The sequence below is a fragment of the Podarcis melisellensis genome (assembly GCF_964234715.1).
Source record: "Podarcis melisellensis genome assembly, chromosome: 1".
NCBI lineage: Eukaryota > Metazoa > Chordata > Lepidosauria > Squamata > Lacertidae > Podarcis > Podarcis melisellensis.
In genome coordinates this window covers 75,182,531-75,206,573 of record NC_138528.1, presented here as the reverse complement: position 1 = coordinate 75,206,573, position 24,043 = coordinate 75,182,531, and the positions used below count along the sequence as shown (strand labels likewise).

The 24,043-nt window shown below is 42.7% G+C and overlaps 1 protein-coding gene across 4 annotated transcripts in view; it reads left to right on the top strand.

Annotated features, from left to right (window-relative positions):
• The window catches only part of AP2A2 (adaptor related protein complex 2 subunit alpha 2), a 63,104-nt gene that overhangs the window by 6,387 nt on the left and 32,674 nt on the right, over nt 1-24,043 (top strand). For all 4 annotated transcript variants that reach the window (XM_081922633.1, XM_081922632.1, XM_081922635.1 and 1 more), the window contains exons 2-5: nt 10,294-10,362; nt 19,161-19,303; nt 20,866-21,059; nt 22,077-22,206. In XM_081922633.1, coding sequence (XP_081778759.1) covers nt 10,294-10,362; nt 19,161-19,303; nt 20,866-21,059; nt 22,077-22,206 — 536 coding nt within the window. The remainder of the gene's footprint in view (nt 1-10,293; nt 10,363-19,160; nt 19,304-20,865; nt 21,060-22,076; nt 22,207-24,043) is intronic.

Here is a 24,043-nt window from a genome sequence, read left to right as displayed (position 1 = left end):
TATAGTGCAACTGACTTTCGGGGTTGGTGTGTTGTGTGACAAGCACACAGAGTGCAATGAGACTGAGTGTTTGTGTGGGGAGGAGGGAGGCTTGGTTAATTTCATTGTACACAGGTTGTACGTTGACAATAAAGGTATTATTATCATTATTATTATTATTATTATTATTATTATTATTATCTGTAGAAAACTCAAATCAAATAGCCCCCTTCCATAATTTGTATGTACGTATACTTGGGCTCTCTGTGCATACTTCTCTTCTCCCTCAAGTAATTAAGGAACAAAAGAAGAAAAGGCACACTAGCCTGGGAACTTCCTCTCTGCCCAGAACATTGGAGGCTATACACCACACCCCCTCAACAGTATTTATAGGAACTCAAACACTGAGATCCTGCTCTGTTCCAGTAACAAGAAGCCGAAAGCACCAGCCTGAAGATGACGAGTGAGACCTCGTCGAAACGTCGCCTAGACACCCCAACTTTTACACGGGAAGACACCCGAGGACACCAAAACCTGCATTCTCTTCTCCTTTTCTATACTTTGTTTGATTCTTGCAGTGGCTCAACTTGGAAATGGTCATGGCTGGAGATAGAAATCAGATGAACCCCTTGCAAACTCTTCAAGGCATAGTGCTGTAAAGTTCCAAGTGGAGCCATCATCAGTACTGATGTCATTAAAACAAAACACGTGGTCCAATCCAAGGCCCTGTATTTCTGTATGTTGTGTGGGACAATAATGCAGTGAATATGACTTATTCCTGTCAGGTGGCCATGTCCAGTTTGTACAATTCCTTACTGCAAGCTTTGGTAAATTGCCTTCTTGAGCAATGCCTTCTTGAGCATTAGCAGCTTTCTTGCTGGAGAAGGAGCTCCCCAAAGTGCTGATTGGTTATGCTAAAGCAGGCATGGCCAAACCGGCCCCTCCAGATGTTTTGGGACTACAATTCCCATCATCCCTGACCACTGGTTCTGTTAGGGATGATGGGAGTTGTAGTCCCAAAACATCTGGAGGGACAAGTTTGGCCATGCCTGTGCTAAAGCAAACAAGGCCTGCCAGAACATAAGTATTGTTCAATGTCACTATGTTAAAAATTAAATTAAAAAGTTGGTGGTAGGGTGATGGTGGCAAGCAACATTCTTAGTTGTCCAGCAAATTGTTGGAAAACACAAAAGGCAGAAACGCTATCCCTCGATGAAATATGTGGCTGCTGGGAGTCGGGAGGGTGGTATAAGATTAGTACAAAATAGTTTTTCAGTTTTCCTCTTCCATCTTGATTTAAAGGTATACATGGCAAAAGATGAAAGGAGGAAGGGCCTTTTCCTTACTCCTAAGGAGGTACTTCACTGCACATCTTTTTATAGATTTTTTTTTCGGGGGGGGGGGGAGGGAGCAATGTAAAGCCTATCACTTTAAATCTGCTTCTGAGGAATTGGGATACTTTGATTGGGTGTAGTCTGTCCAAATAGGCCTCCTCTTGATTTCAATGGAATGTAGGTGATCTTTCTATTCCCACTTTCCTGAAAGTAAGTACCATTGAACTCTGTATAGTGTTGTGCTGTCAAATGCTTTAATTTTGCTGGTTTGCTTCTGAAATTGTATGTTCCTGCTATCTTCATTGCAGTTGTTTGTTTGTTTTGTGTGTGTGTGTGTGTGTGTGTGTGTGTGTTTAATATGAAATTTCTAAGTTGCCTCAAGTTTTGGAGGAGTGAGGTATAAATGGAATCCTGCAGTTAGGGGATCCAGTGATGTGTTAACAGAGTTCTGCAATGGGGTATTCTGCCCTATCTTTGTACTGCATTTAGTTGTGTCTCCTTGAAAAGCAGCTCCTGAGATTATGGGACAAGGGAGAACTGGCAGAAATGGAGGGGTGGCTTTTGGTCAAGCAAGAAACTCTCTGGATCCCAGACGTATTCAAGTTGAAAAGCAACACGATGAACTCTTCCTCTCTTTTTACAGTAAAAAGGGTGTTATGAGTCATTGGCTTCTATTGAAAATGGTCATTATCTAGCAATGTGAAGGCTTGATTCCCCTGCCCTTTTGCAGTTGATTGTATTTGCACTACTGAGTTGCCAAATCCTTATGGAGGGAAATGTATGTGGTTGTAGACTGTCAAGTATTTTGTTCTATATCAGCTACTTTGCTTATTTCTGATCTTGCATCTACATCCTTATTAAATAGGCCACCTTAGAAATGGTAATTAAATCAAACTGTGTGTGTACGTACAACCGAAATATTTTTACTTGACTGGCAACTGTGTGATATGCTTAAGTAAATGTGTTTTGTCAAGTAGTATTACCATAAACATGGATGTTGCTCCAGAAAGGTATCTTCCTTTCCTCTCCTCTACTCCCAAATTATATTCTCTTTGAGGCAGCCAAAGCAACAACAGTAATGTTTGGTTTCAGTGTTTTTCTCCCTGCCTTGCTCCATTAAAAGGCATTTTGGATATATGGAAAACATAGATTATGCACCAGTTTATCATTATTGAGCAATCGGGACTCACAGACAGCTGTGGAAGATGACTGGCTCTGGGGTGGCTTAGGACTTCATGGCTGCCATGATGACCATGAGGCTGTCCCAACAAGTCACTGGCCCAACGCATGTGGCAGGCCACATACAGGACTTTGTATCCTTAACTCGGTAGGAAGAGGATAATATGAAAGTGGGGGATATTGACACTCGTCCCTTGTCATGGTTGGATCACGTCCTGTTGAGATTTTGGCTTTCAGCACCTTTCCCCCTCTACAGAGGCAGAAGACCTATTAGGATAGTCCACTCTCAGGGTGATAGAGCCAATGGGTTTCCAGACAGCTTTGGGGGATTTTCCAGCTGATCTGACTGGTGTTCCTGTTGAAGCTCTGGCTGACCTCTGGAACATGGGAATAGCTGTTGACACAATGTTCCTGAGCTCCCTCTTCCATTTTGTGGAGCCTACTTGGCTCCCTGGTATATTCCAGAGGTTAGGGTGAGGAAACAAGCTGGGAGGTGGTTCAAACGTGAGTGGAAGAAAACGCTGTTCAAATGCAATCAAACATTACTGAGGGCTCATCACTGAGCCTTCTAGTGGCAGTGGAGGCAGCAAAGAAGGCATACTTTGCTTCCTTCGTTGCATCCTCATTGTGCCATGTGGTGCAGCTTTTCTGGGTAGTGTGGGGCCTCTTACAGTCTGGCCTGACGGAGGTGGCAGAACTGATGATATCTCACTGTGACTTGTTTGCAAAGTGTTTTGAGAATAAAATTGCTTGCATCCACAGGATCTTGATTCCATTATTACAGCAAATTAACCTCAAGGGGTGTTTAGAGCACTATCTAGTCCTGTTGCGTTGGATGAGTTTTAGTTGGTAAGGCTTGAAGATGTGAACAAGGTGCTTGGATCTGTCTGGATGACGACTTGCATTCTGAACCCTTGCCCCTCTTGGCTCATAAAAACCACCAGAGAAGGGACAGCTGGTTGGGTCAGGGAGGTGATTAATGCCTCCCTGCAAGAAAGGGTGGTTCTTGGCTGCTTGAAGGAGGCCGTAGTAAAACCACTCCTCAAGAAATCCTCCCTGGATCCAGAAAATCTAAGGAATTACTGGTCAATGGCCAATTTCCTCTTTTGGAGCAAGGTTCTTGAGTGGGTGGACCAGATCCAGACGCTCTCGGAGGAACCTGATTTTGTAGGTCTATTTCAGTTGGGGTTTAGGCCGAGTTTTGGCACAGAAACTGTTTTTGTAGCCCTTGTATGATGATGTCTGTTGGGAGAGACACAGGGGAAATGTGCCCCTGTTCAGTCCCCTTGACCTCTCAGCTGCTTTCAGTACCATCAACCATGGTATCCTTATGGAGCACCAAATCCTTTATGGTGATTCTGGTCCTGCTTGTATGGTTGTTTCCGCAGGGTGATGCTTGGAGAGTGCTCTTCTGCCCCCATGGAGCCTTCAATGTGGGGTTCCTCAGGATTTGATTTTATCCTCTATGCTGTTCAACAGTACATAAAGCTGCTGAGTGGGATTATCTGTAATTTTGGAGTACATTGTCAGCAATTTACTGATGACACACAGCTCTACTTCTCCTTTATATCTGCTGGTGTGGCAGTGAATGTGCTGGACCGCTGTCTTGGTAATGGACTGAATGAGAGCTAACCAACTGAAATTCAATATAGATAAGATTGAGGTGCTGTTAGTGGGTGATTCCCTGCTTGAGGTTCAGGTGGCCTCAGTGGTGCAGAGTGCCTTCTATCAGCTTTGGCTTGTGGCCCAGCTGCGTCCCTCTCTGGATAGGGACAGCCTAACTTCTGTTGTCAAACAGCTCAGGACCACAATACCTCAAGAGCTGCCTCACCCCATATGAACCAACCTGGAACCTGTGATCATCATTTGAGACCTTTCTTCATTTGTCTCTTTGTGAGAGGTCTGGAGGGTGACAACATACCAAGAATGGACCTTTTCTGTGGTGGCTCCCTGTTTGTGGAATGCTCTCCCCAGGGAGGCTCACCTCAGGTGCTAGGTGAAAATGTTTCTCTATAACTAGGCCTTTGACTAATTAACTTTCTATGGCCTTTTAAATGGGAGGTTGGATATTGGTTTGTTTTTCTTTTACTATGTATTTTGTGTTCTCTTTTTGTATTTTTATGTTATGAACCGCCCTGTGCTCTCTGGATGAAGGGTGGTTTACAAATTTAATAAAGAATAATATAAATGAAAATAGTGTGTTTTGTAAGAAACCTATGGTGTGTCAGAAAAATAGCTATAGTGACATGATGGAAGGACAAAACACTTCATACAAGTAAGCAATGCCTTAAAATATGGTAAAAAGGATAAATGGTACGTGGTAAGAATAGAGAAAATACATAATATTATAAACTTGTACAGAACCGGGTTTTCTTTATCCAGTATTGGAGAGCAGAGCGCTTTGTAGGAGTGATGCAACCATACTATTCGGTAGAGTTTGGGAACATTTTAACTAAATGCCCTCCGCTAGTGAGCTAATTCTAGCTCTAAATGCATCATGGTTTTTCTTTGATCTTGTTTGATCGGATGCTACCCTTGACCTGGTACGAAGGGCAGCAAAACTAAATATTTATACTGGGGAAGCCATTTAGTCAGCATTCTCTTCTTGTTAGGTTGATCTCCTGAAGTGGATTGACTTAGCTTTTTTTTAACCCCCTTGCTAGACTTGGCCTGAACTCTGGCAGTTTCGTTGTTGCCTCTCAGTTCTGCATGGGGAGTCACTAAACAGTTTTGCAGTGTTTTATAACTAGCACAAACTGCAGCTTTTTGTGGCTTTTGCCATGTTATAACTGGTTTGTTATATTTACATTCTTCATTTCTGCTATTTAATTTTCATTTAGAGGAAAACACTAAAGTGGCATTCAGCATATTAAAACAATACAACATTTTATTTATATTAAATTCTTATAGACCACAGAGTGGCTGGGGAAACACAACCAGATGGCCAGATAATAATAATAATAATAATAATAATAATAACATTACTAGGTAACATAGCAATAAAATATTGCAAATAAAAGCACCCCCCACCCAAAGAGGAATAAGATACTGTTAATCTGTCTGGGAAACCCTGTTACAAATAGGAGTTTTTGGCAACCTCTCTTGGGCAACCGACCCTGCTCTTATCTCCTGATTAAACCTCTGAGCATTTAGGAATTTTCTGTATTCCAAAAGTCTCCAGCAGTAAGCCAGCCAAATAGTCATCCCACCCCACCTGGCATCCCTGCAGAGTTTTCTTCCCAAACCTCCCTAGGAAGTGGTCTGATCATGACAATTGGTTTACACAACCCCGCTATATTCAGACCACACCCCTCATCATCTGAGGCAAAGACCAAATCCATGTCACGTCCTGCTCTGTGTGTTGGGCCAGTGACCAGCTGAGACAGCCCCATGGAGTGGGGGCCGGGTGGGCAAAGCTAACTCAGATCAACTCTGCCCTTATTACCTGCTCAGATCTCAGTAATGCATGCCAGGCCAGTTCCCTCATACCCAAGTCGTGGATGAGTGAGATCTTAATATGGACCAACCTGGAATTCAGTAACAGAAACACCAGTGTAGGGGAGCACAGTGGAACCTGCTCTTAGGAAAGGGGCTGGAGAAGGGAACAAGGCACAAACCATTGAAATTCGGCCTTCCACAATGACCCACCCTATACCGTTGCCATATTTCCCTCTGCTTGATATCACTGAAATAGGGACCCCCCCCCCGTTGCCCAAATGTAGCCTCCCTATCGTGCATTCTATCAGACTCACCACTAGAATGATGAATAAACAGCAAGAACACCGGGCATTGGTACTGTCATGAAACACTGGAGTTTTCATATGCCAACAGACACACCACTCTAAGCAAGTGACATTGATGGGAACTGTGCATGTGTGTTGTGGTGTTTGTGGACAATCTGGAAAGGTGGGCTTGCATATGACACTGATTTTTCAGTTGTGTTCTGGGCCACTAAGTGACCCAGAACAGTACCAGCGGCCAGCTCTGTGAACAGCTTCCCAGGGGCCTGTGGTCTTAAAAATAGCTTTCCCCCTCCAAGGCTTGGTTGAACATATCATTTGAAGTTAATTGTGCAAAAAAGAGAACCCTCCAAGGGCAAGTGCATTTTTTGAAAAAGGAGAGAGGGAAGTATAGCTCCACTGTAAACCTGGTAGCTTTATTTTTTTAATTTTTTTTTTTGTCCTGCAGGCTTGCTGATTTAGGCTTGAACACTGAATTTTGGCTGAACTGAGCTGTCATGAATTTCTCCACACTTATTAGCTTGTTGTTAAAAAGGGATTGGCCATCTGTAACAAAAACAAGAGGAAGCTCTGTGGTGCAGTAATCTGCAGGGAGCACATCACAAAGATAATCCTCTGCTGCTGAGAACAAATAAGGCAAAATAAACCACAAAGGCGTGAGGGAATGACTTGTCGATCAGACTTCGGAGAATGTTATTTCTAAAATTAACGAAGTAGGCTTGAATAAATAAGAAAGTTGGGGTTATCACTTGTGTACTGCGTGAATTGGAATGGGAGGAAGTGCTGTGTTTAATAGCTGCAAGAGCCAGACTTGGTTGGAAGGACCTGGTTTTTTTTCCTGTTTTGTGTTTCTTTGTGTGTGCATGCAGTGACTGGTTTATGCTATGAAACATTGCCAAAAGGACTTTAAAGTGGGTGGGAAGAAACCTTCTTGCAAAACCTTTCCCATGAAGGTGATTCTCAGGGACGGGATGCAACTGTTTGGCCCCTCATCCCTGCTTCACCATTCCCTCTTCTGCCAATATTTAGACTTGTGAGTGATATTTCTTAGGTAGCCATAAGAGGGGACCCTAAGGTTTGTGGATGTGTCAAATATATTTCCCATATTTTTCCAAATATATTCACCCCCCCCCATATATTATGGAAAACCCTAAGGTAGGCAGGCTCTATGTTTCAGGATCCACTGATTTTATATTTATTTTATATTTTTATTTTACTTAAGATCCTCTAATTTGAGCCCCTACAAAATACATACCTGTAGAGCTAAAGGTTTTGGGCCTTATAATTTGTTTTGAATACCAGAATGGAAGGGAGCTCACAGTCTTTACACACAAAAATCTTCTCTCTCTCCTTTCTCCTTCTACCTCCCAGTTGTTTACCAACGTTCCTCAGATCACCTAGAGATCTACTTCTGCCCACTCCTGATCAATTCTTGCTGATTTGGATGACTTAGAAATTAATAGTGAACACGATGCCTTCAAGTGATGAATCTCACTATGAACACACAAAGCCAGAGATGCTCTGGCTTTATTTGCATCTTCAGATATTTTAAAAGTTGGAACTGCATTTTGAGGAATTTGCTGTGGCTTATAAGGACTTGAGTGTTTTGACCCCCCCCTCGCGCCGCCCTAATTTTGTGAAAGTGAATACAATGATGCCTTTTAATTGTATATCTAACTTGGCTGATTCTGGCAACATTGTAGAAAGAGGGTTGCTGGATGTTCCGATCTATCAAAATGACTTTTCAAAGGAAGTCTTCTGTTAATCAGGGTTAACCCTGTTTTCAGGGTTTGAAGGACGGTAGGGAAGGGGGAGGATAGTTAGTGGCATAGCATTTTTGTTTCCCTTTCATGGTAATGTGGGGAAATGTGGGGGCAGAACAACTAAATATACAGAGGGTAAATGGCATAAATACCTGACTTAATGTTTCCCATCTGGTTCTTATGCAAATTCTAAGAATTATGTATTTATTGCATCTGTCAACCAATTAAAGAAAGCTTAGCTGATTATCTGATTAAATTGCACAGGAGAGAACTGACAATAGTTTATAAAGAGGCTGACATTGAGTGATGGCTTTGTGCTGGCAGGAAAATCCTTCCATTTGCACAAGGAGGAGCACCCAGTTCCCGTCACCCCCGGCTACCCTGGGTGCCCTACCACATACTGATCCTGAGAGTCCAGGATCAACCTTTGTGGGGGGCATGCAGTGGGTAGGATGTAATGTCCAAAATTGAGCAAGGAGTGGCACAACTCTTTGTTCTTTAGATCAGTGGTTCCCAATTGCTGTGAACCCACTGTTTTTCAAAAGCCAAGCCATAGGCCCCCTACTTTGGATAGTGTAGATGTATCTTTGGTAGCTCCCTAATTGGGAACCACTGCTTTAGACATTGGCCAACTGCTATAGCAGTCCTAATTTTGCAAGAGGTGTCCTCCGCCCTCTTGTGCACAAGGAAGGTACGCATCTCTTTAGAAGATGCTTGTCACATCTGTAGCTTTTGTAAGTGCAGTGGTACCTTAGTTCTCAAACTTAATCCGTTCTGGAAATCTGTTCCGCGCTTTCCCATAGAAAGTAATGCAAAACAGATTAATCCATTCCAGACTTTTAAAAACAACTCCTAAAACAGCAATTTAACATGAATTTTACTATCTAACGAGACAATTGATCCATAAAATGAAAGCAATAATGAATGTAGTGTACTATAAAATGAACAAGACAGTATTGTAGATGATAAAAATTAAAATTATTTTTTTTTCTTACCTGCACTGATCATAGCCATTGTTTGGATTTGCGGGGGGGGGGGGGGCTTTATCCATTTCCACAGTCACACAGTCAATCAATCAGTAGGTGAACTCGGTTCCACACAGTCACAAAAAAAAAATTAACCAGAAAATCCTCAAAAACAAAAAAAGGAAAATAAATAGCAAAAACAAAAGCGCCAAACTTAATCCGTTCCGGAAGTTCATTTGACTTCCAAAATGTTTGAAAACCAAGGCACAGCTTCTGATTGGTGTAGGCGCCCTGGAAACAATAGCCGACAACCACATCAGATGTTTGGCTTCCGAAAAACATTCAAAAACCAGAACACTTACTTCTGGGTGTTCGGCATTTGGGAACCAAGGCATTTGAATACCAAGGTGTTTGAGAACCAAGGTACCACTGTACTTTTAATTTTAAAATCTGCTGCCTGATTAGTTTAAGATACCTATTATTGACAAACATGTTTTTAATGGTTTGATTAAGTAGGACTGCACTGCTAGGATTTATGAAAAGATTTTTACTGCTTTTAATGGAATTATTCCATTAAAATAGTGCAATAGTGGCTGCCCACTATGTTGGGGCAGTGACTTGATTCTCTTTCCCTTTTGTCAGTTCTCCACACGTACACACAATTCCTTTCTGTCACGGGTATTTTATTGACTTTGTGTGTGTGCCTCATTGGTCACCCATTGCATTTTAGGCATGCCAAGGGGATGCTCTTGGTCCTTGGGGATCCAGTCTGTATGGTGGGAAGTCCGCCTTCCACACCTGCATACTTGTCATCCTACATGGCATGGTGCTCCTCTGTTACACCTGCATCCTAACACTTCTTTGTTTTGTGCATGAGCATGAAGAGAGATGATGTGCATCATTCCATGGCTCTTCGCATAACAGCTGATTCTTCTTGATTGGCTCATGTTGTCAGCTGACATTCTGCCCCCTAGATCATAGTTGGAATGAGTGTTTAGATGTAAAAATACTTCAAGTCATCTTTGGCAATTCTGTCATCAAGTAACAATGATGTTATTCTTTCAAAGTTGGCCCATGCTGCTGCCTTGCCTCTGCTGCACCTGCCTCTTCAGAAAACTTTGGTCAAGAACCAAGAATATTTGTGCGCATAAAAAAGGATTCCCTTACTTATATCCCAAAAAAGGGCTTTCCATGCTTGTTGTTCAGCAGAATATCTTTGGGGTTTTAATTTATGAGTCTTTCAATGAATCATGTATGTAGTATTGTAGGCACAAAAGGAAGCTGTTTTTAAAAATACTACATTCTGAGCTGGGTTCTTTCTATGTATTTTCAGGTAAAAGCAAAGAAGCTGAGATAAAAAGAATAAACAAAGAATTGGCAAACATTCGGTCAAAGTTTAAAGGTAAGTTAACTGGTACATTGTTGCAGTGCTATCTGTTCAAAACAAGAATTTATTTTCATTAATAAAATGATACAAGAGCACAAACAAATGAAGAACAAGGGTCCAGACTCACAGACTCATAGGCATATAGAATTATCAAGTTGGAAGGGATCACAAGAGTGATCTAGTCTTCTATCCTGCTACCCCCTCTGATCAAACAGATTTTTGACCAGGAAATGTGGTTCAGATAGTTTCTGGTGGTTGCCGAACTATGAATATTGTTCAAGATAAAGGCACGGAATGGTCTTGCTGGATTCAAAACAGAACTGTGGCTTTATTACTGAAGAACATGCTGTTATCCATGTGCTGAGCAGTTGACTACAACCTTGTAAATAAGTAAACAAGCAAGTTTAGGGCAACTAAAACATACCGGAATTCTTTTTTATACCTCTAGCTTGAAAGTGTAATTAGCTTTCCTAACAGTTTACACGGAGATGTGCAGATGAATGCTCCATAGGCTTGTGTTTCTTGACATCTGTGTAGGCCCTGCAGATATCTCTTACCTCAGTTACTATGGTGCTTGAATAGAAAGGTTCAGAGTAATGATTCTCAATAATCAGAAGCTCTCTGGCATGTGAGTTAAATATGGTAAACTGCTTTGTAATCCCAAAGTAGTTGATTATTACTTACTTCCTGCTGAGAGCTCAACTTGCCTCCAGTTAAACACTCCTGTGTTACTTTTCTGCCCAATAAACAAAACCTTCAGATCTCATCATAAAGCCATAAAACAAAGTTAAATATGTATTTCTTTCTATTTAACTGCTGGTTGTTGCAGCATATTCTGTGTTCTGTGGTCCATTGATTTCTATCCATAGTGATTTATAGAAACGTCTTCTGGCTTTTTGAACACTGTCCAGTGCAACCCACCATTTTCTTTCAGTATGTTTGGAGGTGTATTTTGCACTTTAAAAAAATTACATGCTTTTACCTGCTTCTGCAGCTAAACGCTCTCCAAAGCGGCTCACAATGAAGCCTTAAAAAACCAGCAATGCCAGTTATTAAAAACAAACTCCAATGTAATAAATGACACAGCAGTAATACAACCCAGTCTTGCTGTGTGTTTTTTTGTAGAAGATAGGCCATGTGGTGCAGTGTCTTCACTGTCCTGTGATAAGAAAACATTTCCTAAAAACACTGCTTGGAAAAGACGATAACGGTTTGTCTCCTGGTGCAGATGCTACTATCTGCTGGATTAGGTGTTGCCCTTCTTATAAAAGAATGCTGATCTCTGCTCCATTAGAAGTGAACAAGCCATTTCCTGGCAGCCTGGGCTGAACGAAGATGTCTGCCAGGATTTGAAATCTTGGGTATCTGCATTGAATTGGTAGAACAGTGGCATTACAATTTTTTTTACCACCATGCTCCAATATAGAAATTAACAAGGGTCTGATCTGAACATGCAGTTTTGGCCACAGCCTTTAGAGCTCTCTTTTATGTACAGAAAGACGTGCCTGCTGAATGCAAAAACCCTCATACACTCTAGTGCACCTGGGGATAATTATGGACAGCTGTACTGATCAGTACTACCGGAAACGTGTGTCCTTTGGGATTCATATGCAGCATCCAAATTAAATGTATATTGGAAATCTGCTGCCACTTCTAGTGGCTAATTGGCTTTCTTCCATCGTGTCATTTAGATTGTTTACGTAGAGCTAGCTTGTTAGAATATGTCATCCTAACTCCCTGTACACATAAGCAGATGAAGTCCTGCATGTCGAGAGACGGGTCCTGGGTAAGAAAACATTCTAAGGGAGTCAGCAGTGCTCAACAGTGCTGCTTCATAAAATATTTCAAGAATGATGACCTCGATCAAGTGCAGCTAATGTGGTTCCCTCTGTATGTTGTGGGCTTAAGCTCCCATCATCTCTGACATCTGATCATGCCAGCTCTGGCTGATGGGAGTTGGAATCCAACAACATCTGGAGGGTGTTGCATTGGATGTCTCTGGACTAGATTCTTGCCTTATGAGATCAGCTGAGAGCAGAGACCTTTTTGATAACTTGTCAAATTGGTTAGGACACCAAACCTCAAGGAGTAGAGATCAGAAGCAAAGTTTACTTCTTAACCACAGCAAGTTAAGTCATCTGAGCAGACTCACTTTGGCTTGTTTAAAACAAACTGGCTTCAAACAATGAGTTTACAATGCTGGCATGTTTTTAAACAAGCCATGGTTTAGGTTCAGATGACATGATAAACAGTGGTTAATGGAAACCAGAAGTGAAAACTTCCAAAATCCTCTAGGCACCCATACTGCAGGGGGATCCTGTGAGCCCCAGGCTCGCTCATCACACTAAACCATTATTTGTAAAAGCATTATTAAAAGCCTCAATTAAGTACCATGTTCAGATGTCATGCTCAACCATTATATAGTGTGATGTCTATTTCAGACATTTTAGAATGCTTTCAAAACTCATGTAAATTCATTATTTCATTTCCCAGTTTCTGCTAAGACGGTTAAACCTAAGTGCTGATGTAATACTTGACATAATACTTTAAAACAGAGAGTAGTGTTCATTTAATACAGGATATGGCAAACAGCATGAATGAACATTTAAATCATTTCAGTACTTGTTTATGAGACACTTTGGTCCCACTAGAGCAGTGGTGGCCAAACTTGGCCCTCCAGCTGTTTTTGGACTACAACTACCACCATCCCTAGCTAACAGGACCAGTGGTCAGAGATGATGGGAACTGTAGTCCCAAAACAGCTGGAGGGCCAAGTTTGGCCACCACTGCACTGGAGTGTCTGTAATCATCTGGATGTTGGGTATATTTGTATCAGTGATTTGCCTTGTGTTGGTGCAGATCACTCAAGACAACACAAGGTCTCTGAAAACTATGTCCTGTACTGCTGCAAATAGCTTTATTAAACAGTTCCATAAGACTGGGCTCAAGTTGCCTAAAGTGAAGGATTAGATATAGCAACTTCATCCATGCAAACACAGATGTTGCCTTTATGTATTTGGTTTTAAAATGTTAATTATGCCCTTAAAGCAATAGTGAGTAAACAACAAATCTAAGACTTGGAAAATACAGCAGCCACTTCCCAGACTTACTGACTTTGTAGTCTGACCAAGGGGCTGTTTCACAGGACTTTATCACTGCCACACCCAGTTTTCTTTTTTAATGTTTTTTTAATTAAAGATTTTCTTGGTTTACAAAAGTATATGCAATGTCTCTCTCTATCTATCTCTCTCTGTCTCTTTTTCCCCCCAAGTAACATTTTTACAGATCAGTTTCTTTTGTTGAGACATAAGGAAGAAGAGGGGGAAATGGGGGGAGGGGAAAAAAGATGGGTGGGGTCAGGTGACAATGTTTCTATTATACTTAATATATGTGGGGTTTTGTGTCAGCGTCGTATGTGCAGGTTCTCTGCTATTCACTTGTGTTCCTTTGGTGGTGAGAGAGGTTGGGGTTGGCCTAGGGCCACACCCAGTTTTCTGACTGGTGCTTCGTTGTGATACAGGTGCGCGCAAACCCTTGCTTGTCACATCAACACTGTTTACGGTTTTTTAAAAAGGTATATGCCTAATATCCGAAGTGGTCTACAATAGCTGACTACGGCAGTGCATATCCCCTTCTTTGCTTACAACACCATTACTGCATCCCATTCAGGAAAAAGCTAGGCTGCAGTGCATACCTTACACCTGAAACACATTCTTCCTCTAAAGAATCCTGAGAACTGTAGTTTTTCCAACACAGAGCTATAATTCCCAGCACTCTTAAACCACAGTTTTCAGGATCCTTTGAGAAGTAGGGCAGAGAATATGCTGTGTATGCAGCCTTAGAGTGTCACATATGTGTATAAAATCAGGAGCAGAAGGCAAACAGAGCTAAGGCTTCTTAACCATTTCCTCTCAGGCTATTTCCCCACCCACTCAGTCAGCTCCTCTCCCCTCCCCACCCTGGGTCCTTTTCCTGCTAGGGCTAGGAGCAAATACCTGGCTAACCACCTGCTTTCTGTAGCAGCATCCTACAGTGGCTCTTTATGTTAAAAAACACACAGTAAAGGGAGATAACATGCTTCTCCATGTAGCATGTAGTTTGGCTTCCAGGGGTTTTGCTGCTCCAGAAGCTGTCTCACTTTAACATGCATGAACGATGCTGGTTTGAAATGAATTCATGTGCAACTTTTAAAAGCCGTTCTTATAGGATAATGGTATTACTGAGCACCAGACAGTTATTTATAACTTAAGAGCAGAAGTGTTTTGTGGTGGTCAGGTCGTTCAGTATTTTGATTCTCAAATGTTTGTTTGGGTTTTTAAAAGCCATATTTGCATAGGCTAAACATTGCATCTCCATCTGTAGTAGTTTCTCGACAACTGAAGCTGCCTCTCTCCTTTGCCTTAAATACAAATTTCTGTCGGTCTGCCCTGAATTCTGAGAGCCTGAGAAAGTTACTGTAATGATCAAATTCATCATGGGGGAGGGATATTGGTTTTTTTTTGGGGGGGAGGAGAGTCATTGTTTCATGACTAGATGTCTAGCCCTAAATGTAGAATATGTCTCAAGGTTTCACTTTACCTCCCATCGTAGAGCCTTTTGCTTCTTTCTTCTGACACTGCTCAAAGGATGGGCACTGAAAAGTTCTAAATTTATTCATTGTCAGTAAAGAACAAGGCCAGCTTGGCTTAGTCAGGCAGAGGTTTTCAACCTTTTTGAGCCCACAACTCCCTTGACCAACTACATTCGTTCTGTGGCTCTCCTCTGGGGAAACGCGTTCCAAGCCTCAGGAACCCAGATATGTCACCCCTTGTCTGCAGAGCCAGCAGCCCCTCACCCCTTTTCAAACACACTCTCTCGTGTTTCCCCAGCCTCCTCTCCTCTCTCCCCTTCTTGGGAGTCCTCTGGGCAGCCGTCGCCACTGTCCCTGGTTTCTGAGCCACCCCCCCCCCACCCAAGAGAGTTGCCTCCCCCCCTTCGGGCCTGGGAAGAGGATGCCCCCAGGCTTAGTGGCCCAAAAGAGACAAAGATGTGAGGGGGCATCAGAGGAGGGAGGGAATGAACTAGGGTCAGAGTCCAGTGTTGCCTATGGCACCCCCAGGGTGCCTCAGCACACTGGTTGAAAAACCCTGGCTTCATGGATGTCTTCTAGTGGGTCAGTGAAAAGGCCTTTCTGTGATCCCTAAAAACAAACTCATTAATTGGATGAGATATGCTAGTTTATACATCCTGCTTGGGAACAGAGACGCGGGTGGTACTGTAGTCTAAACCACTGAGCCTCTTGTGCTTGCCGATCAGAAGGTCGGCGGTTTGAATCCCCGTGACGGGGTGAGCTCCCATTGCTCAGTCCCTGCTCCTGCCAACCTAGCAGTTTGAAAGCACGTCAAAGTGCAAGTAGATAAATAGGTACCACTCCGGCACGAAGGTAAACGGCGTTTCTGTGTGCTGCTGTGGTTTCAGTGTTCCGTTGCGCCAGAAGCGGCTTAGTCATGCTGGCCACATGACCTGGAAAAACTGTCTGAGGGCAAACACCGGCTCCCTTGGCCTGTAAAGTGAGATAAGTGCCGCAACCCCAGAGTTGTCTGCGACTGGACTTAACTTTCACTGGTCCTTTACCTTTTGGGAACAGGACTTGGAAATCTGAAAACAATTTTTGTGACATTGGTATGTAACTCTCATGTGCCTGCCTAGTCTAGTTCAATGCACAATGCTAAACAGAAGACTTGGATACAGAACTTGTCTTTGGAGATAATTTCCAAAATGCATGTTCTATATAATAAGTAAGCTGTAGAAACCAAACTGGTAAGTAAATATTTGAGCATCAGAACAGGGGATGGAAGGTCAACAACTTCCAAAGGCACAGAAAAAAGAATCATAGAATAGAATCATAGAATCATAGAGTTGGAAGAGACCACAAGGGCCATCGAGTCCAACTCCCTGCCAAGCAGGAAACACCATCAGAGCATTCCTGACATATGGTTGTTAAGCCTCTGCTTAAAGACCGCCAAAGAAGGAGACTCCACCACACTCCTTGGCAGCAAATTCCACTGTTCAACAGCTCTTACTGTCAGGAAGTTCTTCCTAATGTTTAGGTGGAATCTTCTTTCTTGTAGTTTGGAACCATTGCTCCGTGTCTGCTTCTCTGGAGCAGCAGAAAACAACCTTTTTATATATTTGAACATGGCTATCATATCACCCCTTAACCTCCTCTTCTCCAGGCTAAGCATGCCCAGCACCCTTAGCCGTTCCTCATAAGGCATCGTTTCCAGGCCTTTGACCGTTTTGATTGCCCTCCTCTGGACATGTTCCAGTTTGTCAGTGTCATCCTTGAACTGTGGTGCCCAGAACTGGACACAGTACTCCAGGTGAGGTCTGACCAGAGCAGAATACAGTGGCACTATTACTTCCCTTGACCTAGATGCTATACTCCTATTGATGCAGCCCAGAATTGCATTGGCTTTTTTAGCTGCCGCATCACACTGTTGGCTCATGTCAAGTTTGTGGTCAACCAAGGCTCCTTGTTATTAACTTGCCACTGCTGCCCTGGAGGTAGGGCAGGAAATAAATTTAATAAATAAACATATTAAATAGTAGGAGGGTGACGGAGCCACGCTGGTTTCTGGCTGGAAGGCATTCCAAAACTGCATCAGAAAAGTCCTTCTACTTCATGGTGGCCAGCCTGGGCAATGTGTAAGGTGGTGTTTTCAGCGGAGCCTAACTGGTAGTTTCAAACTGAGAGGTACCGTTTCACAGCGGAGGAGATATTCCTGGAGATAATTGAACCCCTGACTGTCTTAAGTCTCTCAGTCAACACAAGTATGCTTGTTTATACCCAGCAACAATCAAGCAGTAGCTCTCCATGTGATGAAGGCAAATTGGCTAAGCATCATCACACACTGAGAAACTTCCTCTTTATATATTGTATATTAAAGTAAACTACTGGTATGTGTTAACCTGGTATGGTCTTATTCTGCACTATGTCCAAATACAAGATAACCTTAATTTTTTTTATAGGTTTGGTTAAGTTTCATCATGTTTACAATTTATAATATGCATGCCTTCGCTGACAGCTTTCTTGTCAGTTCTAAGTGCTCATAAAAGGTCAATCAAGGTGCTTAGAAATGTCAACTAAGATCCTCAATTACATATATATATATATAGAGAGAGAGAGAGAGAGAGAGAGAGATATGACATATTCCCCTGTTGAACAAATACCACACTACTTGTTACGTGTCTGTTTCTGCAAGTGGCTACGCTTCAGTATACATCAGATTTGGAGAAATTGGATCCACAAACTTCTGTCATGCTTTGGTTGAGTAAAAAGCATTGCTAGTTCAACAAAAGCCTTTCCAAGAAAAGGAAGTCTCCTTTGACCCAGTCATTGTGTCTGACAAATGCTGACTTGCATTCTCTTTCTTCCTGTTTCTCTTGTACTGATTTTAAAGCAACCGGAAACATTGCCTCTATCTAGCCACTTTATCTTTCTCTCACGTCCAGTTCTGAAACTCACTGTGTTGAGTCACAAAACTCTGGTTCTGGAGGAAAATGTGCTTTAATCCAAAGCATGGATATGTGTAGTGAGATTTTCTTTGTATGTGGTTTGCCTTTTTACTGTACAAGCAAGATGCCAAAACAAGGACCACTAATGCCTATCTTTTAAAAAATGTGTTATTTTGCATTAATAGAGGCAATTTCACCCTTTCTAATTTCTTGACTCGAAAGTAAGTAGCTGTGCTGTAGTCTAGAGACTGAGGCAGTTGAACTTGCCTGTGTGGGGGTGGGGGATATATATATATATTTAGACTAAGCAAAGATATCCTGGACATAAGGCATCCCCTGACATGTCTGTACTACTTCACCAATTATATTAGCTATGTAACCAGAAGGATGCTCTAAACATGCAGCCAACAATCTCTTGTATGTCTCTTCGTGAAGAAGAAAAATTGCCGAGAGGCAAACGTGTCCCCATTTCTCCACAGCTGAATTTCTGACCCTGGTCTTGCGTAACAGTTTTGCTTGTTAGAAATTTGCACTGTATCTGAAGCTATATTCCCAAGGTAAGGAGAGCTACATGGCTGATGTCTGGCATTGTTGCTGCCCGTATCCTTAGCTCTTGTGTTTCACAGGTTGCCTAATGGGACATGCTGCTTTCCCCCCCTGTTTTGAAGGTGGATTCACACATGCATTTTCCGGTCTAGTCCGCTGGGTGCTTCCTATTAAGCAGACAACCACACCCCCCCCCCCAGATCTGTTAAACATATCCAGTTGAGTACAAGACACCAGCAGCTGTTGTTGCCTAATCATTGGATATAGGTGTCGGTTCAGCTTGCATACTCCTTTTCCACAGTGCTGCAATACCTAGCTTAAACATGTGGTGATGACATCTCCATGGGGCTCAGGGTGACATGCAGAAATAGTCACCCCAAAGACTCCTGATTTCTACTTCTGGCTGATCCAGCACCATGTTTGATACTTTTACTGTTACATTTGAAGAGATGTGTTGATGCATGGCATGAGTAAAGGTGGCACTGTAATAGATTGTTTGGGTGCACTTTTCTGAGGATGGGAACCCTTGAATGGATAACCAATTTTGAAAAGTGGGAGAGGGACTGTACCTCAGTGGCAGAGCACATGTTTGGTATGTTAGGAGGTCACAGGTTCAGCTCTACCTGGAGAAGCCAGAGACTGAGAGAGACTCGTATCTGAGACCCTGGGGCACCTCTGCCAGTTGGCATGGAAAATGCAGTAAGCTTCAGGCATTGGCACACAGCATTTTTTGCTTATGGCTTTTTATTTTGTCTTTAATTGCTCACTAGGTGATAAAGCCCTTGATGGCTACAGTAAGAAAAAGTACGTCTGCAAGCTGCTTTTCATCTTCCTCCTGGGGCATGATATTGATTTTGGCCACATGGAGGCTGTGAATCTCCTGAGTTCGAACAAATACACAGAGAAGCAAATAGTAAGTCATGTCCCTTTCATGCATAGCGTTGAAATATATATATACACTACCCACTTCCCATATAATATTGGAGGTCAAGGGTGGGGACATTTTTCACCCTGAGGGCCATGTTTCCTTCTGGGCAACCTTCTGAAGGCCACATGCTGGTGTTGAGCAGGGCCAGAGGCAACAGTGGGTAGACCTACTAATGTGAATGACACCTTTATGCAGTGGGCTAGTCTCTGTACGTGTGTACTCTCCTCTCTGCCCTCCATCTAGGCAAGTAAGAGGCATTGTCAGAATTCAAGGATGCATTACAGTCAGCAGACACACAAGGGACACAAATGGCAGCTGTCAGTGCTTGAAATGTGTTTCACATTTGGCATCTAGGCATGTAGGGGTGCATCAGCAAAATATCAGGTGCAGCACAGCAGAACCTTCAAGCAGACGCTGATGCAGAATGTATAAAACCAGAGGTGGGGGTATAAATAAATTATTATTATTATTATTATGGATTGGGATAATAGACAACATTAATCATTACTTTTATTAAATTAGAAAATAGGAATCTCTTGGTATTCAAACATAAGAGAAAATATTTCTAATACAGTATAGTACATGGTTAAAAATATATATATGGCTATTTTAGAGTTTCAGCCAGATTGCCCTATAAGCATCTGGTTTGAAAGAGAGATTCATGCTAGGGACCCATCTCCCTTTTCCCTCTTAAAAAATAATAATCAAGCAGAGGCTGATTAAGGTGAACCATTAGCGATGAATAAACCAGCTAGGATTCCTTATTTCTCTAGTTATGCACTAGAGATGTACACTACAGAGAAATCCCCCTGCACACATAAATTTTCCCCTTTCCAGAAATGTCTGGATCTCATCCAGTATGACTTTTAAATGCTGTGTTTTGATATGCATACATCTAAGCAGGATCCCCACCTGTCAAATTAATTTACATTTGGCTTTTATTTGTATGTACCTAGAGTGAAAACTGGCCCCATTGTGATATGTCTGGCTTTTAGGTGAGGTCCTTAAACCATTATTCTTGAGAAGCCTGAATAATTCACAATCAGGAGTGGCCAGCACCGAGTGCAGGGTCTTGATCCTTCTCCCAAAACAAATTCATCTGTCCCTGCATCCCAAATAGCCATTGTTTTTTGGTGGTAGCAGCAAAAATAGGAGTGAGGAAGCATATGTGGTGCTGGGGTGGGTGGAGTGGTTTAAGCATCTCTCTCCATCCTAGAGGCCTGTTGAGGATGCAGATTCTCCTATCCCAGGTTTCCATGGTCAGCCGATCATTTGACCGAGAGGGGAGAGAGAGAGCATTCCCTCCTCATTCAGTATCAGGGGCTGTGACCCTGTACGTGTGCATGCCCTGTAGGTGTATATGCAAGAGCATGGTGGGCCACGTCAACCCCTGGCATGCAGTCCCCAGAGGGTTGGCCAAGGCTGAATGCAGCCTAGGCCAACCCTGACCTACCTCATAAATGGCACAGGAGCCATTTGTTATAAAGCAATGTTGCCTACTAAGCACTTCCCCTGCTGCCCACTACTAATTCTTCTCTTAATTCCAGGGCTATCTGTTCATCTCCGTGCTTGTGAATTCAAACAGCGAGCTGATCCGCCTGATCAATAACGCAATCAAGAACGACTTGGCCAGCCGCAACCCCACTTTCATGGGACTCGCTCTGCACTGCATTGCCAATGTGGGCAGCAGAGAGATGGCGGAAGCATTTGCTGGAGAAATTCCAAAAATACTTGTAGCTGGGTAGGTACTCCGTGGGAATTTCAGGGGCTTGACAGAAAGAAGGCAATTAAACTGATTCTTGGGATGCAGCCAAGTATCTAAACATTTGCTGACTGAATGTGGAGTAACAGCCTCCTAAAGGAAATCCATAGGAGATCCTATTCCACTCTGGAACGAGAGAAGACTCATTTGTTCCTGAAAGCTCTTTTGGTTTGGCCCCCCCGCCTTTGTGTGGTATTGCTTTATTGCTAATAGGCTTACCGCTTTCGGTGTCACATGGATTTGAAATGTGTATCTGTGTTAACCAACTTTTTATATTAATTTGTTTTATAAAATGGTATGATGGCTGAGAATTATTCTGTGGATACAAATTTAAACAACTGGATGGCTAAACAACTGCAGCCCTCACGGACGACCAGCCCTTTTGAAAAGTGAGAGTGCTTGCTTAAGTGCTGGCATCACATCCATTTATATATATATCTTTCAAGTGTTGTGGGGTGTTTTCTTAACCCAGATGCTTCCAAATGAATGTTTCTTTGGCGTGAAGGAGCCAAAATGAATTTATCTACAGAGATTATATTCATACAATACAAAGCCTAACCTTGGAAAATATAGATTCTTAATAATCTGTTGTACTGCAAAAATAGGTTACATATGGCATCTCATTCATTAGACTCATGTGGTATAAACATATGCAGCCTCCTGGCTAAAGAACACATTCCCACAATCAGTGGCCTTGCCATGTTTCCTACATATACAAATGTTCCTGCTGACAGAAACAGTATGCCAGTTTCATGAACTGGAAAGTTATGTGTACTTTGTTGCATCTGTGGCCTTTTTTCGGAGCTGACACGATGGCAGTACTCCCATGTATTTTTGGTACTCATGTTACTGCTTGCAGTGTGTGCAACTTTGAATGTGGATGGGTACGAGCTTGTATATAGGGAAATGGTCCAGCCTTGCTGTCTTCTAGGAGCTGCTGCTGAAGAATTTTGGGTGTTTGAGAAGCCCTTGAGCAGCTTTGTTTTTCTGTTGCAGAGACACCATGGACAGTGTGAAGCAGAGTGCAGCCCTGTGCTTGCTAAGATTATACAGGACTTCTCCTGACCTGGTTCCTATGGGAGACTGGACCTCCAGAGTTGTGCACCTTCTCAACGACCAGCATCTGGTAAGCTCACTTGACTAGACTAGATCTTTTTCTCTTGGAAGTGTGAATATTTGATTGTCTAGATTCAGAATTTAATTATGTAGAACCATGGAAGCAAGTATTTGACAAGTTTGCCATTGGTCAACTCCTAACGGTGAGATGTGCTACACTAATGCTTTGGGGTCAAGTTGCTTCTGGACTAGAGATGAGTGAGCTTTCAAAAGTTTTCTTCTCAATCTCGGAATTTGCCAAATTCTTCTTTTTTAAAATCCAAACTTGAATCAGTTGTGTTGAGATAGTATGAGGGCCTATCTGGGGAGCTCTTTTTTCTTGGTCTCAAACGACCCATCAGACTCATATTGGGGGAGGGCCCAGAAGCTAGTCCTTGTGGGTAACATGGGGACTGGCTTTCAGCCCCCTCTCCTCTTTTCACTCTGGAAGCATCCATTTCCTTCCCCATAGGAAGTCGTGGAACCATTACTTCTTATGGAGACATGAAAATATACCTGTGGTGTGAGATTAGAAGATGTGGATGCGGGGAGTTCAAGCCTTGCTGGTTACCTGGCTTTGTCCATACTGTGGTCAAGGCTCAATTAATGTGTCCTGTCAGCAGAGGCCCTGTATAAAGACTTCTGCTTATGCAATAGGACTTTCCCCTGCTCTGCTTCCCCATATTAAGGTTACCAGACGTCCCCGTTTCCTGGGGACAGTCCCCGGATTTACAAATCAGTCCCCATACAAAATCCATTGAAGTTGAAAAGTGTCCCCGGATTCATTGGAAAAAATCTGGTAACCTTACCCCATATGCCCCCTCTAGATTGGCTTGGGGGTATATGGAAGAACCCCTAAAACAGTGCACAGAGGAATGGCGAGAGAAGGGGTCTTTCTGGAACAATGGGAATCATTCTGGAACAATAATCTTAGTACTGTATGCATCTTAGTACTGTACTGAAGTCCTCCCATTGTGTTTTTCCTGCCCACAAGTAAACTAATGGAGGGAAGCAGCACCATGAGCTTGCAATGGGATTAGGAAAAAAATGCTGCAGGACTTCCTTTCCTGAAAGCTTGGATTTTGAGCACTTGCAGAAAGAAGTTCAGGGATTGAAAGGATTATGCCTGGCCTTCTGAACCCAGCCAGGCTCAGATGAGCATACTTCATCCCTGTTATCGCCTGGGAAAAGGCAGGAAGTGGCACAGCAGTTTGCTGAAGAGGCTTCAGGCAGTGTCATATACTGGCCAAGCTTGCCGCCCATTCCTGTTCAGGTCTGCCACAAACTCATGTGCCAAACTCCATGTGGCAAAGGAATGAAAGGAATGATCCTTAAGGTATTCAGGATCCTGCCTAGTAAAATGAACAAGCTTTTGAAAAGACACTGCAGTGCGTTCAGTGATGTTTCTGGTAATATGCATGCAGGTTACAGTCCACAGATAAGCTGCATCTGTGCCATAACTGCTTTCCTTTTGTCTTTGAGCAGAAATTGTCATTTTATACGGAACTCCTCATGTACAGAGTGCTTTGCAAACTCTCTTGTCCAAGATCCTGTGAAGTAAACAACCAGCTAGTTTTACTCTTGGTACGAGGGTGACTTATCACTAGTCACACAATCTAGGGACTGATCGGGGATTTCAGCACAAATCAAAATACAGTTTTCTGTGTGCCAGACCAGCGGCCGACCAAGAAAGGGTCTTTCCTAGTTGTTTGCATTGTATCTTTGCAAAAGGGAATGAGTTATTTTCTTTCTCTCTTGATGGTGGTTTGTTTGTTTGTTTTTTTTTAAAGTCAACAGTGGATTTGGTTAATATTTGAATGCATTACCCCAATATAGGGCAAGGTCATGTACAGGCCAGTTACAGAAGG